At 42.4% G+C, this 15,476-nt stretch overlaps 1 protein-coding gene across 1 annotated transcript in view; it reads right to left on the minus strand.

The window, feature by feature from the left end:
• The window catches only part of CSGALNACT2 (chondroitin sulfate N-acetylgalactosaminyltransferase 2), a 16,890-nt gene extending 2,128 nt beyond the window's left edge, over window positions 1-14,762 (minus strand). The window contains exons 1-5 of the mRNA XM_009332683.1: window positions 13,561-14,762; window positions 5,670-5,886; window positions 5,029-5,130; window positions 3,116-3,294; window positions 1,369-1,463 (exon numbers count right to left, since the gene is read on the minus strand). Coding sequence (XP_009330958.1) covers window positions 1,369-1,463; window positions 3,116-3,294; window positions 5,029-5,130; window positions 5,670-5,886; window positions 13,561-14,224 — 1,257 coding nt within the window. The 5' untranslated portion in view covers window positions 14,225-14,762. The remainder of the gene's footprint in view (window positions 1-1,368; window positions 1,464-3,115; window positions 3,295-5,028; window positions 5,131-5,669; window positions 5,887-13,560) is intronic.
• Window positions 14,763-15,476: the final 714 nt, after the last annotated feature.

Below are 15,476 nucleotides of genomic sequence, written 5' to 3' on the forward strand. Positions count from 1 at the left end.
CACGTAACACTTGAAGTATTTCTGCGCCATGCACAGATGCGGGCTTCCTAATTACCTGCTCTTCACTCCACCCTTTGCCGTCCGATTCCAAATACTTAATCGCATTGAGGTTTCCACATCTACCTTTCTGCCACACCACCTCTATTTTCTATATATCTGCTCAGACCAAGCAGTAAATTTTTGGTAGTCTATTGCCATATCATCTGTTCCCGATACTCCAATTCCCACCCGGTTTTCTAAGGCCACATTCGTCTCTTCTTGTTCTGATACGACAAGAAAAGTAAGGTTTGCGATCGAAGGCAGCAACCACAAAGTTGTTGGATTCACAAAAGTAAACAGCAGAGTCGTCAGGCAGGAGCCCACTCCTCTCTCAGCTGTGACTACCTAAGGCCATATGCAAAAGCCTCCCTCCTACTTTCGGTAGGACCCTTGCAAACAACGTAGGGGGTGAGGGTTATTATGTTTTTCTTTTCTTTTAGTAAGGCTGCATTGCACTCTCTTTCCTCTCCTCCAAACCTGTCTACCTCCGAAGTCCCAGCTGCGAACCCCAATTTCATTTACGCAGTCTCTTGAAAGAGAGTCAGCCTGGACGCTGACCGCGGCCATTCCATCTTCAGGCAACTGAGACCCAGAAATACGGTCCTTCCTTCTTTCTGCTGAGCCCCAAATGATCCTTAAGCCTACTCTCTTGAATGTCTGTGGGGTTTATTTATTATGTTGACTACAAGCTTCCCTAGAAGCAGTGTTTCTCATTCCAAAAGGAAGATGAAATTAGCGGTGTAACAGCCCATGGCTCTGGCAGATGTTGGATGGCAAAGGTCAAGAACCAAACTGCACAGAGCACAGCTGTCCACAGCACGGAAGAAGCGACCGACGGAACATCTTAGCCCAACTCGCGTTACACGGCACGCTTCCCGCAGCTACCATTTGGTAGTTAGCGGAGAGAGGCGATACTGAGGGAAGCTTATCAAGCACCGTTCACAGGTTTGGTTTTTTTTTTTTCCTTTCACCACTTCTTTGTTCACTGGCTCATTAAGACGGAAGTTGCTGCCACGTTATGCCGCTATCCTCCTAAAATACTGGCTTTCCAAGCCAGAATTAAGCAACAGATCAGGACTACCAACTTCATTTGATTAATAGCACTTTTTTTTTTTCTAAATCTAGGTAGAACTCCAAGTTTATCTAGGAATGAGTTTTGTACTGTTTGATAAGCTTTTCTTCCAGGTGCTTTGCCCATAATGGAGAAAAGTGTTTAGATACGCGCTGCCAAAGGTCATAAGATACCCCAAACAGACTATTAAGTTACACTTAATTTTGTTTTAATACAAAGCACAACTACTTCTATCCAGAATAAATCACGCTGCTTACCAATTGTTGCTCCACAGGGGGTGGTATATCTTGGTTGGCATAGACAATAGCAGGATTATAAAGGCTGAATACCACAGGATAAAAAACCTTTTTCCCTGGAAGTCAAAAGGTAATTGTTACTAACTGCGGGCATCCTTTCCGAAGGCAAGAGAAAACTAGAAATACTCTCTTTATGTGAAATACTAGCTATGAGCCATCTAGCGAAAACAAATAAATATAAGGTCTAACTGCTAGGATTTCCCATTTAGGTGGCCCATAACATCTAGTCAGGCAGAGCCCACAGGATTAAAAAAAAATAAAAGAATATGTACGCACATTTATATATACTCTATAGGTATACATTTATAGATAGTTACACATACTTATATACATAACATACTATATAGTAATTTTTTTTATATATCTCTCTCTCTCTCTCTCTCACAATTTCACATTAGATGGCAGTGAAAAATCCCTGCAATAACGGTATGCAGTAAAGCTAAAAAAATAACCAAGCCCAAGTAACACCTTGCATAGCTTGAGTTGTACGAGCGTGCCTCTTTCCACAAGCATTTAAAAGTGTGTACATCCAGGATGCCCCGCAAGGGCATTAAGCATCACGAGTATCCTGATTGTGCCGCGACACCAGTTCTAGGCCTGTTACAGAAGCCAGGTCAGTATTTTTCAAGGATCCCTGGCGTTGCCAGTGGTGCAAAGGTATCGACGACAGCTCACGAGAATACTCAGCACCCTGATTTGGGCATGAACTCTGAAGGTGTGAGAAGCCTTTTCAGATCTGACTTGAAGCAAAGGTGACAAACTGTCAGTATGAATTGTCGAGCAGTCTCTCAAACTCCCGTCTTTGCGAAAGCTCACAAGACGCTCCTCTCCAAAGTTTTTCCAATTATTTATACAACTCGTTTCACGAAGTGCAGAGACAGACAGAAATGAAAGAAAAAGTAACAAACAGAATCCAAACATCTGGCTTATAGCAGACTTTCTCGCCTGTTTATTGTGTGAAGAAAAAGTATCTATTCATTCCAAATTGACATTTGGAGAAAATGGTTTCTGGCTGCAACAGATCTGGAATAAGAGTAAGCATTAAAAAATAAAACAAACCCCAAACAAATGTTTGACAGGAGAAGGTCTTAACTAGCACGCTTGTTAACTCAAGAAAGCTTTATCCTTCTTGGCAGAAGCTTGCAGAACAAGCAAGCTTCATGCAAACTTGAGAAAAATGGTCAGAAAATTTCAGAGCTTGGGATGTAAATGTGGAACGTTAGCTCAGTCTCTATAAGGAGCACATTGTGCAGCTTGACTGAAAACGACTCGTGTGAGATGTGTCTTGGCCATACAAGCGTGAGAAGACATAAGCCAAACTTGTTAGAGATTTCAGTATAACAAAAATCATCTTCCACCGTTAAGTGCTGCGCTGAGTTTTGTTATACAGATTCACATGCGGTCTAACTGTTAAAGCAATTAAACCACCCAGCTTTCTTTTAGACAGCCGAATCTTGCGAAAACGTGAAAATTGTACTTACTGTACAAAAAAGACAACGTGGTCTTAAAACAAGCTACGCTAAGGCAGAAGTTATTTCTCAGTCTAAATACTACTGTCTTTTGTGCACAGGGTATTTTTCGTTTTCCTAGGTGCATGGTATTGAATAAGCTCCACCATTCCAGTCCGTTTTCTGTACGCTCAACACAGGTCAGTTTAAGCCAAACAAGATGACAAAGACTCCGTTACAGCAACCGTAAAGGACCGTACCAGGCTCAGCATTTAAGCGACAACTGTTGAGGAACTCGGCTGTGAAATAAACATCAACGTCACAGAAGAACATCAGGACCTCGCCCTTTTCCCAGGCTCTGGCACCCATGTCGAGTCCCCGGCCTCGGTTAAATTCCTCATTCAGAGAGACGAGCGTGTAATTGTGGAAGTTAGTTTCTCTAGAAGAAAAACAGAGCCAAACCCAAAATAAATCCGTGTGGGGGGCGGAAGGGACCATTTATACTTTTTCAGCATTTTACAGTAATTTCATTCCGGAAGTTTTTAAAAAAACAGTTATATCATCAGGAGGAGAAAAAAATATCCGTTCCACTTATTTGTCTATTTTAAGCGTCAGAGTTTAGACACGGTAAAAAGATGGACCAGAGTCTTACTTCACAACTTCACTTTGCATTTAATCATTCAGACAGGCTTAAAAGGCCTTTTGGCAACTGACGTGAATTAAAGCGTTCTCTGAAATGACAATGCCGTCTAAAATCTGTCCCCACAAACTACGAAGGCCCGACTAACAGAGCACTAGCGCTGTCTTCGCTACGTCAGAGAGGAGGGCAAACGGAAAGACGGGAGTCCCGGCACCACCAAACTCATGAGGCAGAAGGCCATCTGCCTGGTGATGCCACCATAACCCCGACAGCTTGCTTCTCCTCGCCGTTTCACACCAGTAGCACACATGCCACTACTCATCGCAGAAGAGGGAAGGAGCAGCAAAGGGAGATTGGAAATACACCCGGGGGGGAATATCTTCAAGCAAAGTTAAGTGTCTACTTCGGAGACGCTTCAGAGGCCAATGCTTGCAGAGAACAGAGCGGAGATACTCAACAGTAGCACCACTAAGAAGATGAAGAACCAGATAAATGCCCATTGAGTTCGCAGCACTGAATCCGACTCAGCGCTGTGAGAAGAGGAGGACGTCTCACAGGGAGCAGAGAGGCCTCCGAAACAGAGGCCGCCAGCACTCGGCAAGCTAGATGCCAGGGAGGCTCTGTGGGAGGAAGGCAGCAGCACTCCTCCCTTCCTAGAAGATGTCTGCGCACGCCAGGCCAACTGGCAGTCGCGTTTTAAGCCAGCGACACAATAACCCGTGCCTAACACACTTCATCGAGCAGAGCCTTGGCCTGCGTTGCGAGACGGGGATACCTGGGAGCCCAGCTCATTCTCGGCTAACAAGGGCAACCGGCTCCCGGCTTGGGGGCGAGCGCGAGAGCCCACCAGAGAAGGAGCCCCTTAGCTGCAGGCTTACGGACGCTATCACCTGTCCCATCCCTCTGGAACAAAAAAAAACAAAACAAAAAAAAAAGGCAACATTTGGGAATTTCAAATCCATACTACTGTAACGCTACTTGCTGAGACAGCCACGATGAAACGGTGTTTAAAGTTGTTTTACAGCAGAGGGTAAGTATGGGCCCAATTACCTAGTACCTGGAAGATACGAGGGCAAAGCTTAACTTCTCACACTCAGCAGCACACCAGCCAACTTTGACTACATTTCTCTTCCTTATTACTAAATAAAATTGATTCGCCAGTGAAAGACCTATCGAAATGTACCTCCCAGTTCCAAAGAACTTCAATTCTGATCAATCTGTTAGCACGACTGAATATTCACTGCAGAACTCACCCCTATTGTTTCTTGGACTGTCAAATAGAAACCTCAAAGCCACTGCTGCTAGTCTTTTTTGGCCTATAACCTGATTTTTAGCAGCCTTCAGGAGACTTTTGCAACTTCAGCTGTAAAATGCCAACCAAAAAAATAGTGTTCTGTAAATAAAGCTTATTTTTCCTATTAAGCTGTAATGGACTACAAAATTATTCTTTTTATTATTTCATCCTTTTAAAAAACCATTTTAAATGCCAATCAATATAGTTTGTATTGACTGACATTGGATCGACACACTTACCTAGCTACGGATTCCAGGATGCTTTTTACTTCTGATAGCCCATCTTGTCCAAAATACACCACTGTGAGGTGAACACGCTTATCCTGATGAATACACACATCCCTATAAGCACAAAGACAAGCTGATATGAATAATTACTTGCAACACAACAGAAGCTTCAGGTACTTAAAAGCTATTGCATTTAAAAGTATTAGCAGATTTAAGTAGTCTGGTCAGACTTCAACTGGCTTCTAAAGAAAACAAGGAAAGATGTTTTCCCTCTTCCTTCCCCATCTTTCCCATCTGAATCAGAAGGTTCCAATACTGTGTGTCTCATTCCAACACCTGATTTTATAAACAGGAGCTCCAAAACTGTTGTAGAAACAGAAATGATGTTCAAGATCATCTGTGTCCAGGTTCACAGTGGCCTTGGCATTCGGTCTAAAAGGGGTTTTGGTGCAGTTTGAGAATCTCTTAAATCCTTTTAGAAGGAAAATTTTCTCCATACAATAGGTTCAACTGCAAACATCCCAGGGCAGCTGCACACAATGTTGGAATCATTAGTTCTGTCGCAAATCCACCAGAACAGAAATGCATTTTGAAAACAAAACAAAATACTGAAAATCAGCAACATAGCTCACTGCATAATCTCATGCACCTACCTAAAGTTTTGCATAAATTGTGCAAATGCCTCAGTTCTTCCAGCAAGAGGAACAATAATGTTAATGATTGATCTAGAAATATCGACCGTTTCGCTCTTCACTTTCATGAGGGGTCCAAAAGGTCGGAACAAGGTGACATGCCTGTATTCCATGCCATCCATCTTCTTATAAAACAGCTCATACTGTGTCCCCTTATCTCTTTCTGTACGATAGTAACCTGAAGAATAAGTCACACAAGTGATTTGTAAAGTCAAAGATCCCAGCAATTGTATTTCAGAAACACTGTTTTTCCTGAGAACTATAAAGAAGTGAAAAATAAAGCTTAGGGGGGAAAGCTTCCAGGGTTTTCCTAAAAACAAACAAAAGAATAATCCACAAACCACCAATTATCGCAATCACCCTCCTGCCTTCTTAGACCAGATCTGAAAAACAATCTCAACCAACCTCCAGCTTCCCCAGCTTCTTAGATAGGTTTTATGGTCCTACATCAACTTCTCAGGTAGAATTAGAGCTGGGTCTGCCCCACAAAAAGGGAATTCAACTGTTTGCGATGGAAAAGGATGGCTGAAATCTAATATTGCCTGTTCTTAAGCCCTTCAGTAAGGATCTTCCCCTGAGCTAGTCCACAGTAAAAGCTGAGATCATCTGGCCAGCCATCAACACAACACAAGCTGTGGGCAGAACAAATGACCCAGTAACTCGCTTGACAAAGCCTGTAAAATCTGAAATGTGATATCTACAAAGGAAAAATATCCATGCGATAAATGCTGGAATGCTTTAAAACCATCTTCACCGCTGACCTAACTACAGTGCTTTCTATCCCACAGATAAGCATAGTGGCATTTTACTGTAGCTATGGTCCTCTAAGGACGTAAGCAGAAGTTTTCTACGTAGCTGTAACACTGAGAAAACAATACCAGTTCTCTACAAACAGGGCTACCTATTTAGAGACATTTTACTACTCTCTTCCTTACTAGGGAAATCTATCCCGTTCAGAACAAATACTTAGGTTAGCCGATTGCTTTCATTTAAGGACCATCAAGGAAGCAACTCAAGCCAACAGCCTCTCTAATTTTACACCACAAAGGAAAAGACCAAGACTCATCTGTGGCTTTGACCGAACTGAGCTCTGCATTGGTAATCCTGTATCTATACTAACCTGAGGGTATGAAATGACGACAGGAAAAATCCTCCAACAGAACTGCCCTACGTTCACCCCATCTCCGCCCTCCTCTCTCCCCCACAAGGAAAAGCTGTTATTATGGAGAAGAAACATAAGCTACGCTATGAACCGAACAACTTTCAGTTGAGCTGGCCACACAGACCATTGGGAACGTCATGAAGAGGTGCAGATGCCCAAGCGCGGTGGGCACACCTGCCTTTACACCGTGCAACCGGCGCATTTCCATTCGCCCGGCAGGCCTGAACCGCCTCTTCTCCTGCAAGCCAGCCTCCAGAGCAGCTGAAATCCTCTCCCGGCCTCCCACCCCGAAAGGAGGTGGCAGGGCACGGGGACAGACGAACTGTTCCGGTGATACAAAGGGTTGTCTCTTGTGCTCAGTATTGATACTGTCCTTTTTGTTGTCATTGCCTTTTTTGCAACTGAAACCAAGAGGGGTCAAGGTATGTGAAGGGAGCAGCCCTCAAACCTTAGAGCAGCTTGGTTTTGTTTGTCTATCTCAGGAACTAGAAAGAAGTGATCTTACAGCTTTGCTTCTCTCCCGGCTCCTCCATGTTCCCCTTCCTCCCCTTACTTTCTCATTCAATACAAGCAGCAAAGGAATGCGTACACCACCTTGCCCCAGCTCTTCTCCTCTATCTCCCAGGTTCCCTTACAAAGAGTCCTTTCCCTAAATCTACCTAACTCCCTCCACCGCTCCTCTGCTGCGGCCTCCCTCCCCAAACCAAATCCAGTTTCATTCACCGATGTTCCCTCCTTCTGCCCCTGCCCTGTTTCTGCCCAACAGCCTCTCTTTTACAGCAAGCTCCCTATTCCCCTCCAATATTCAGCTCTGTAACGCGTTCTTTCTTGCCGGCGAGCGTGTGCACTGGCAGACCCGACGGGAAACGTGGATGACCGCCACGCCGGGTCTGTGGGAGACAGGGTGCAGCAGAACGAGCTGGTGCCATCGCGCTGGGAGTTAATGGTGACCGAGTCTAACCTTTCAACTCAAATGCTTTTTACCCTTTGAACAAAGTTTTGCAATGCACTCACTTAAGAGACAGAAATCCACATTTCTTCCTTTGTGAACGCAGAGCTGCATAAAATGTGCACCACATCTTAATGCTCAGGAAAAGCATGAGAGTTTCAAATCAGTATTAATTACAAGTACTGAAGAGGGTGTTTCAAACAATGAAAGTCCACAGTGTTGACTTGTCAGAAGCAGAACAACGTCGTAAATCCCTCTCAACCCTTTTCCGCTCCGACCCTTCGTGCTGCGTAGTCCAGCGCTGTAGCTTGAGAACAGCTTCTTGGTTATCGGAGCAGCTGACTGCGCACCGCGGTGTTTGCACACCACGCTCTCATGCAATACGCAGCAAGTACTTTGTACCAGTACTCCTGCATAAATTAACATTCAGTATCGTATATTATAGTCCTTTCTCTAGCATCCAATAGCCGTTTACAGATGAAAATGCCATTTACAAGGCGAGTGAAGTTTTTAAAAAGCATGTCAAAATCGCCAATAGCTTATCTTTAATCACAGGGTAAGCTTAGATGTCAGTCTACAACAGGAGGCTGTGGTACAGAATAAAAATTTCTACATTAAAGTAACCTTAAAGAAGTGCTGCTGTAACTTCATAAAGACCTTAATATGCAAGTCCGAATTTGAGCAGTGCCTTGTCAATATTCAATTGCTGGAACGTAAGATTCTAAACTTTTGAATCTCAACATCCTACCGGCACCACACGTCTTTTAAACAGTAACTATGCCCTCCTCGAGTTATTCTCCTTGCTATGAGCTAACCTCCGTAGGTAATCTACTAATTTGAATACTTTTATGGGATTAAAGCTTCTACACACAGAAGCCAGAATTGAGAACAGCCAGAAAAAGAACCCACATCTGTTTTACTTCTTAGTGTATTCAGGTTTTTAACACTTGGGATTGACTCATGTAATAAAAGCTGCTATCTCACCTTCCAACTAGCATACGCTGGCTGCCAGCCAAAATAGAGCTCTGTAACCAAAGGGGTAAAAAGCAGCAGAAATAATTTAACAGCTGTTGTTCCTGCTCCGCGAAGCTTTACTCCCTTTGCAGAAGTTCTGTTTCTCATCAAACGAATTAAATCTTAGGAATACTGGGGATCAATTACTATCAAAGCCAAAAAGCTGTTCTTCCATCGCACCGAATACTATTACTTGTTTTACAACTACCAAGAAAGCTACCAAGAAAGCGTTTGGTCTATGGAATTTAAGACATATGTCCTATTTTTTTTTTGTGTGTGTGTATTAAAATTCTCCGTTGAAGTTCCCAGGACACCGGCCAGTTTCTGGTCTTATGCAGGACATACCGAAGGGGGTGTCTGCATGACAAACAGCCCACGCTGTTCTACGGATGGCAAGGACTCTGGAAGAGTTTTGACTTTGAGCTTGCAGCATTGGAATAAACACTTTTTACATGCCAAGGACGTATTTCGGGTGGCGAGCCTTCCGTTGAGATTCAGACCTAAAGATAGTTTCTGGACTTTGCCCAGTTCCAGCTGGAAACACAGAAGCAAGAGCAGTGCACCCAAACAGCGGCGCTCAAATTCTGGTAGACATTCAACAACAAGACCTTTATTAGAGATTAACTAATTGCTAATTAGCTTCCGAAAATATGCTAATGCCTCTGTTTCCCAAAGGTTAATTTTAAATGTCTATCCAATGGAAAAGCTTTTAATCTCTTGATAAAATAAACTCGCTACACTGATAAATGTAACCCAAATAAACCAGTTACACCGACAGTAAAGTACAGATATCCATGAAGGCTCCTCACTGAGTTTTGCATCGCTATTCAAGACTTAATGTCACGGGCTTCTGAAGTAAGGGGATGGACAGAGGTAATACTATCATGCTCTTCCCATCTTACTTATCCTCTCTTTCTCAATACTATCAAACACTGATCTCAACGAAATCTATTTTTAATCCAGGACTATCTTAGAATGCCCAATTCAGCAACTGCATTCGTTGTCTGTAGTCCTACACGCCTGCCTTTGTGAAAATATGCAATATTGCAATTTTTCTTCTCTCTAGGGATACCCTTCACCCAAGGGGGATAGCATACTCCTATTTTTCATACGCTTAGATCTAACGGAAATATTAAGAAAAACAACTTCAAAGTGTTTCACAAACAGTAACTGCAGAACAAGACCTTTTTTAAGGTCAGGTTTTTGTTCTGTTAATATTAGAATTCTGGAAGTTTCATTTTGGGTTGCAGCAAAGCGAAAAAGGTACCTGTGCACCAAACAGAGCCCTGCAGAGCTGGGAAACTTCCCCGTTTTCTCTTCATCAGCAGAGAAAGTCAACTGAGCCTTGTGAAAAATAATTTGGAGCTTTCAGAAAGTATCTTTATAGTTGCAATGCGTTCTTGCAAATATCTTTTTTTTTTTTACTTGATGTTATTACTCGAAGCCTGCCAAAAGCCACGACGTGGCTGCGGCAGCTCTGCCTAATCACAGCTCCGAAACACATTTGATCATTACTTTGTTTTGCAATGCTAAAGGAAAAAAAAAAAAAAGGAACATCAGTTTGGATAACACCTCAACAGGTTGCTCCCTATCATGGATACAGCTTCCTTGCACCACTGGCAGAAGGCAGAGTATCTTCACGCAGAGACCACAGAGGCTGAGCATGCAGCAAGAAAGCTGCACGAACAGTTAAATCAAGGGCACAAGGCAAAAAAACCCCAGAGTAGCAAGAAGAAAGTTACCATCCATCAGCACGTATTTTGAAGTTTTTTGGCCCACACGGTATTAAGAGTAATAAAAATCAGTTGATTCAGACTACCGTGTATTATTGAGTAATTAAGCGTACTTTTCCAGAAAAGTTTATTTAGGAAATTTCTCTATTTTATAAATAGACAAGGCAGATTGAGTTTAAATTCATGTCATCAGTCTTTGTTGTCACAAGTGACTCCAATACAGGTAAACCCTAAAATACAGTATGAAAAAAAATTCTCGATCCTTTTATAAATCAGGACAGTGATATTCTACTGAGTGGGCAAAGACAATGTAAATGCTGGGGAAGAACTTCAGACATTCAATGGTGATGAAGAGATACCATTAGGTCCAGCTGTCTATACGATAAAAGATTCTGAACTTATTTAAACAGCCACCAAATTCTCTACGGATTTACTAATACAACTTAAAGTACATACCACAAAAGATTACACGGCTCAAGGGCTAGTCTAGTATCTCACAAGTCTAGGAAAAAAGCTGAAATAACTCCCAGAACCAAACATTGACCTACGTGAAAAGTTAGCTTATTGAGGTAGGAAGCTAGAACACTTCTAGAATGAAAATGCCCATTTCTAGTTTAGCTTATACTTGTGGCAGAGTTTTGTGGGTCGGTTTTTGTAGACAGAGATGCGTTAGTTTTGAGAAAAAATCCCTGCAAGTCAGAACAAGCAAAATCAGTTTATCTGTATTAAGCATAATGTATGATGGCTATGTATTAACTAACGCAGTATCAGTTTTCTCTTTCGCCCCCCGCCCCAAAGTAATCCACGGACCAAGTTTCTCAGCCTCTTGTTTCAAATTGCATAAAACTCTAGTCTTCGTCCTAAACCCCAAAATCATCTTTAGCAACTGAAGAGGATACAGAACTGAAGTGACAAGCTATTTAACTCCAGCCGACTTTAACGAACTGTTTCTCTAAATGAGCAATGCTAAGCCGGCAACAATTCAGTTGGGCTCTTTGGACAGTTAGAGGAACCGTGGTGGCTTCAGTGGATACACCAAGTCTGCTATGGAACTTGAGCCCAGCAGTTTATGATAGCTTAAGGGAGCAGTATTTTCTAAATGGAAAGACATCAGCTTTCCAACTGCACTTCCATCGAACGAGGATGTACAAACCGACAAGCGGGGTAGCGCGCTAGAGCCCGGTCACAGGGCTGCAGGGACCGCTACCGCCTGGTTCCATTTCTCACCTCTAAGTTTTGGAACAAGGGGAAAAAAAAAAAGGTGTTAATATTCAGAAGCAGCTTTTTTTGCTGGCCCAGTGTCTACATTAGCCAGTAGTATTCTCACATACACAAACACAGAATACCCACACAACCCACAACTTCTGTCTGAAACAAGACACTGATACGTATCGCTATGGCTAGTTGGTAACACCCATATGAGCTACAGCATAAAAATACTTTCTTTTAAGTGCTGCATATTTTTTCTACAGTTCTGTAACCTATGCTTGAAGAAACTGCCTTCACAACAAAAGGAAACTCGTTCAACTTCCAAAAGCAATTATCAATGTACCGGTGTGAAGAGAGGCAGAGGTTCTAAGGTACAGTTCTAAGGTCCTACATATCTCCTGCTTTCTTGGAGGTCTGCAGTACACTAAGAAAAATGAACAACTATTTCAGTACTGGTTAAGAAAGAAATCCAGCAGAGTATAAGCAGTATCTCGAACAGTAAAGGAAAAGCAGCTGCACGCTTAATATGAAAAGAAAACAATTAAAAGACTGCAAGAATGACTACTTCCAGACAAAATAATATGGTTTTAAGTGAAAAACGTGCTGAGAGCCTAACACTGCGCTGGCTGTTATACTGAGACAGTTGAATAGATTCTATGCCCTGCCCCCCCTTCTGGAATGAAGAAGAGTACTTGCATTAAACTTTAAACACAGTAGCTGTTAAAAGCAGAGACTTTTTGCGCTACAGACCAATTACATCATCTTAGACTGAAAGAACCGATTATTTCAAGGCCAACGGTACCTTTCTCCAGCATGTGTTTGCTTAATAATGCAGACATCAGTGCTGCTGAGATCCAGAATCTCTTTTACAGTAATGCTCTTATAACATGGTCCAACTTTTGGGTTTTTTTTATGGCAGCATGAACTGTATTTAATACTGTAAATACAAAAAAGAGGTACTAGGGCAGTTTTTGATAATACTTATCTCCATCAGCATTACACCGTACCTTGAAAGCCATCTTTTACAGGAATTATCACTAACGCACTTTTAAGGGCGTCACTAAATGTTGAAAGCGTAACTGCTATTTTCGTTTTTATGGTAACGTGTTCATAATTAAATTTACAAGCACTGAAAGAGAACTGAGTGGAGAACAAGAGAACAGTTTAAGGTTGTGCAGCTATGCGAACCGCCTAACTAGCATACCATGAAGGGTCTATCTATTCAGGACACCAAGTTCTTCAGCTGACACGACCAGAGCACGTTAGCCCACCAACGCTCTCCCTCCAAGATGAGTATGCCAGCTCTACGGGAGTCAAAAGCCTGAATAGCGACTAAAAGCAGCACAGAGATGAGTGAAGAAAAAAAACCCTGTAGCTTCATACTGAATAGCTTAACTACGCTGGAACAAGAGAGATGAATCGATTTCTCCCTCCCACTGCCACCAGTTTCACTGGAAGGCTTTCAGTTATTTAGTACCATGAGCAGTTGTGTCACACTGACTTCAGCTAAAATCAGTTACGAATGCCTCCGTGTTTTCAGCAGTTACAACTTCCCCTGTACACTTCTTGTGGTGAGCCCTTCTTCCGAAATGGACTTCTTGCTCCCTACACAAAACACAGCATAATGAAGCAGTAATATCCTCATCATTAGAAATAAAGGTTCTTAACTGTGCAATTACTGTTCAAGACTATATTCAAGTAGGTAAACCCCCTAAAAATACAAACAGCATTAAACGCCTGTCGGGACATTCCGTTAACTGGCTGGAAAGCATGTAATAAACATACCTTCTATGAAATCATTTTCACCATACAGCTGCCTCTCTCCTACTCCATCATCTTCATCTTGTCCATCTTCTTCATCTGGATTATTGATAACTTCTAGGCCAGCCTCAATAACTTCCACCAACTCGTCTCGTTTATCCTTTCTAACAGGTTTCTCTTCGGGATGCCGAGTGAGCCCCATCTCCAACTGGAATACTTTCATGGACGTAAAGCTTTCAAAAGGAACGACGCCATATTCACTAGCCAGTTTGGCCCCCACGCTCACCTCAGCTTTGTCAATCTGGGAATGAAGAAACTCTAGGAGATCATTGGATGCTTGTTCTTTGGTGCCCTGGTAGTTCATGCCATTGACCTTGGGGCTCTTTTTTTCCTGTAGGGATTTCAATTTATCACTCATTTCCTGAAGCTCTTGCTTTAACTGGGCAATCTGACGTTTCAGACTGGTAGCTCGGTTTTGATAATGCTCTTCTTGTTCCTGCAAGAGAGCTTGATAGTATTCTTTACCCATATTTTCGCCTACGACACCAGGTAGAGATCCATTACCATCTGTTTGGGGAGCACACTCGAGCAAATACATGAGCAAGACTAAACTGAACAGTAAAGCAAGGCCCACTAACAGCCAACGAGTCCTGGCTTGAATTACTAAGCCTCTTCTGGGCATTCTCATATTATTTCTGTTTCCAATCCAGAAAGATGACTTATCTGCTCGTGCCCTCCAGGGAACATCACCCCAGAGTTCAAATCTTAGAAAGAGAGAGAAAGCATGACCGTAAGAGTTAGGACAAGTTTTGATAAAGTAGCTGATGAGCAGTTTTCAACCTTTGCCTTAATCAGGTGTCATTGCAGAGACATAAATCTGAAGTTCCTATGTCATCCATAACCATCAACTGTAAGTTTGGTTGACGCCATACAATTTGTTCAGGATTTCCTACCCCAGACAAAAAACCCTGCAGAGGGAGAGGAAGGTGGAAGACACCACCAAGGAGTCATATTTCCATTTCCTAATTCAACCCTAGTTGGAGGGTTTTAGCCTATTTGAAGTTCAGTGAGGAAAGTCTGCAAAAGACATTTTATAAGCCTTGAATCGACAGCAATTTCTTTCCCCCCACGATGTGTAAGTGTGAGCAGTCTACGGTTTAGTAACAGCAATTTTCATAGGCTAGTCTGGCTTTTCCTCTGGCACTTGAGTATTTTATTCCACTTCCCCCTCCTTTCCTCGGAATCTGCGGTTTGAGTCAGCAAAATGAAGACAGAACCTAAAATTAAAAGAAAGGTGCATATTAGAACTACAAAGCAGCCAGTCATTTGGAAAACACGTGAACAAAGTTCTAACACACGGATGCAAAGGATCGCTGGGGGAAGGGGTGGGAAGAGGAGAAAGAGAAAACAACATTTCTTTCCATTGTTACCCATCAGTGATTCCCTTTGACATAGGGTCTGGAAAATAGCAATGTGGACAGTCTAATGAAATACATTTTTTCACATAGCTAGCTAAAGCAGTAAGGGTTCTTCTAGTCTCATCAAGTTTTATTTGTTTTAACTCCCCCATTCCTTCTTGGGTTTTTTTTTTTGTTTTGTTTTCCTCTGTGGGAGGGGAAAAAACCACCAACAAAACCCATGCCTTTCCTACTCCTCTAAACTAAAAAAAATGCCAAGAACTATTTTGAAGCAGCAGCAGCTTGCATTTCCATTTGCTTTTACTTTAAGTAAATATCTTTTAGGGAACAATTATTCACTCATGAATAAAGTATTGCAGATTTAAATATCAAAGTTCACAGACACAGCGTTTCAGGATAGGCCAAATTCTGCAGAAATTCAAATTCAAACCCTAATTCCTGATTGATGAAAGGGAGCCTCAGACTATTCATTCACTAACGTTTCCACCCTTTGACTTGGGTGGGCCAGCATGAAGAGGTGTT

Source organism: Pygoscelis adeliae, unplaced genomic scaffold, assembly GCF_000699105.1.
Source record: "Pygoscelis adeliae isolate BGI_AS28 unplaced genomic scaffold, ASM69910v1 Scaffold269, whole genome shotgun sequence".
In the NCBI taxonomy this organism is placed as follows: Eukaryota; Metazoa; Chordata; class Aves; order Sphenisciformes; family Spheniscidae; genus Pygoscelis; species Pygoscelis adeliae.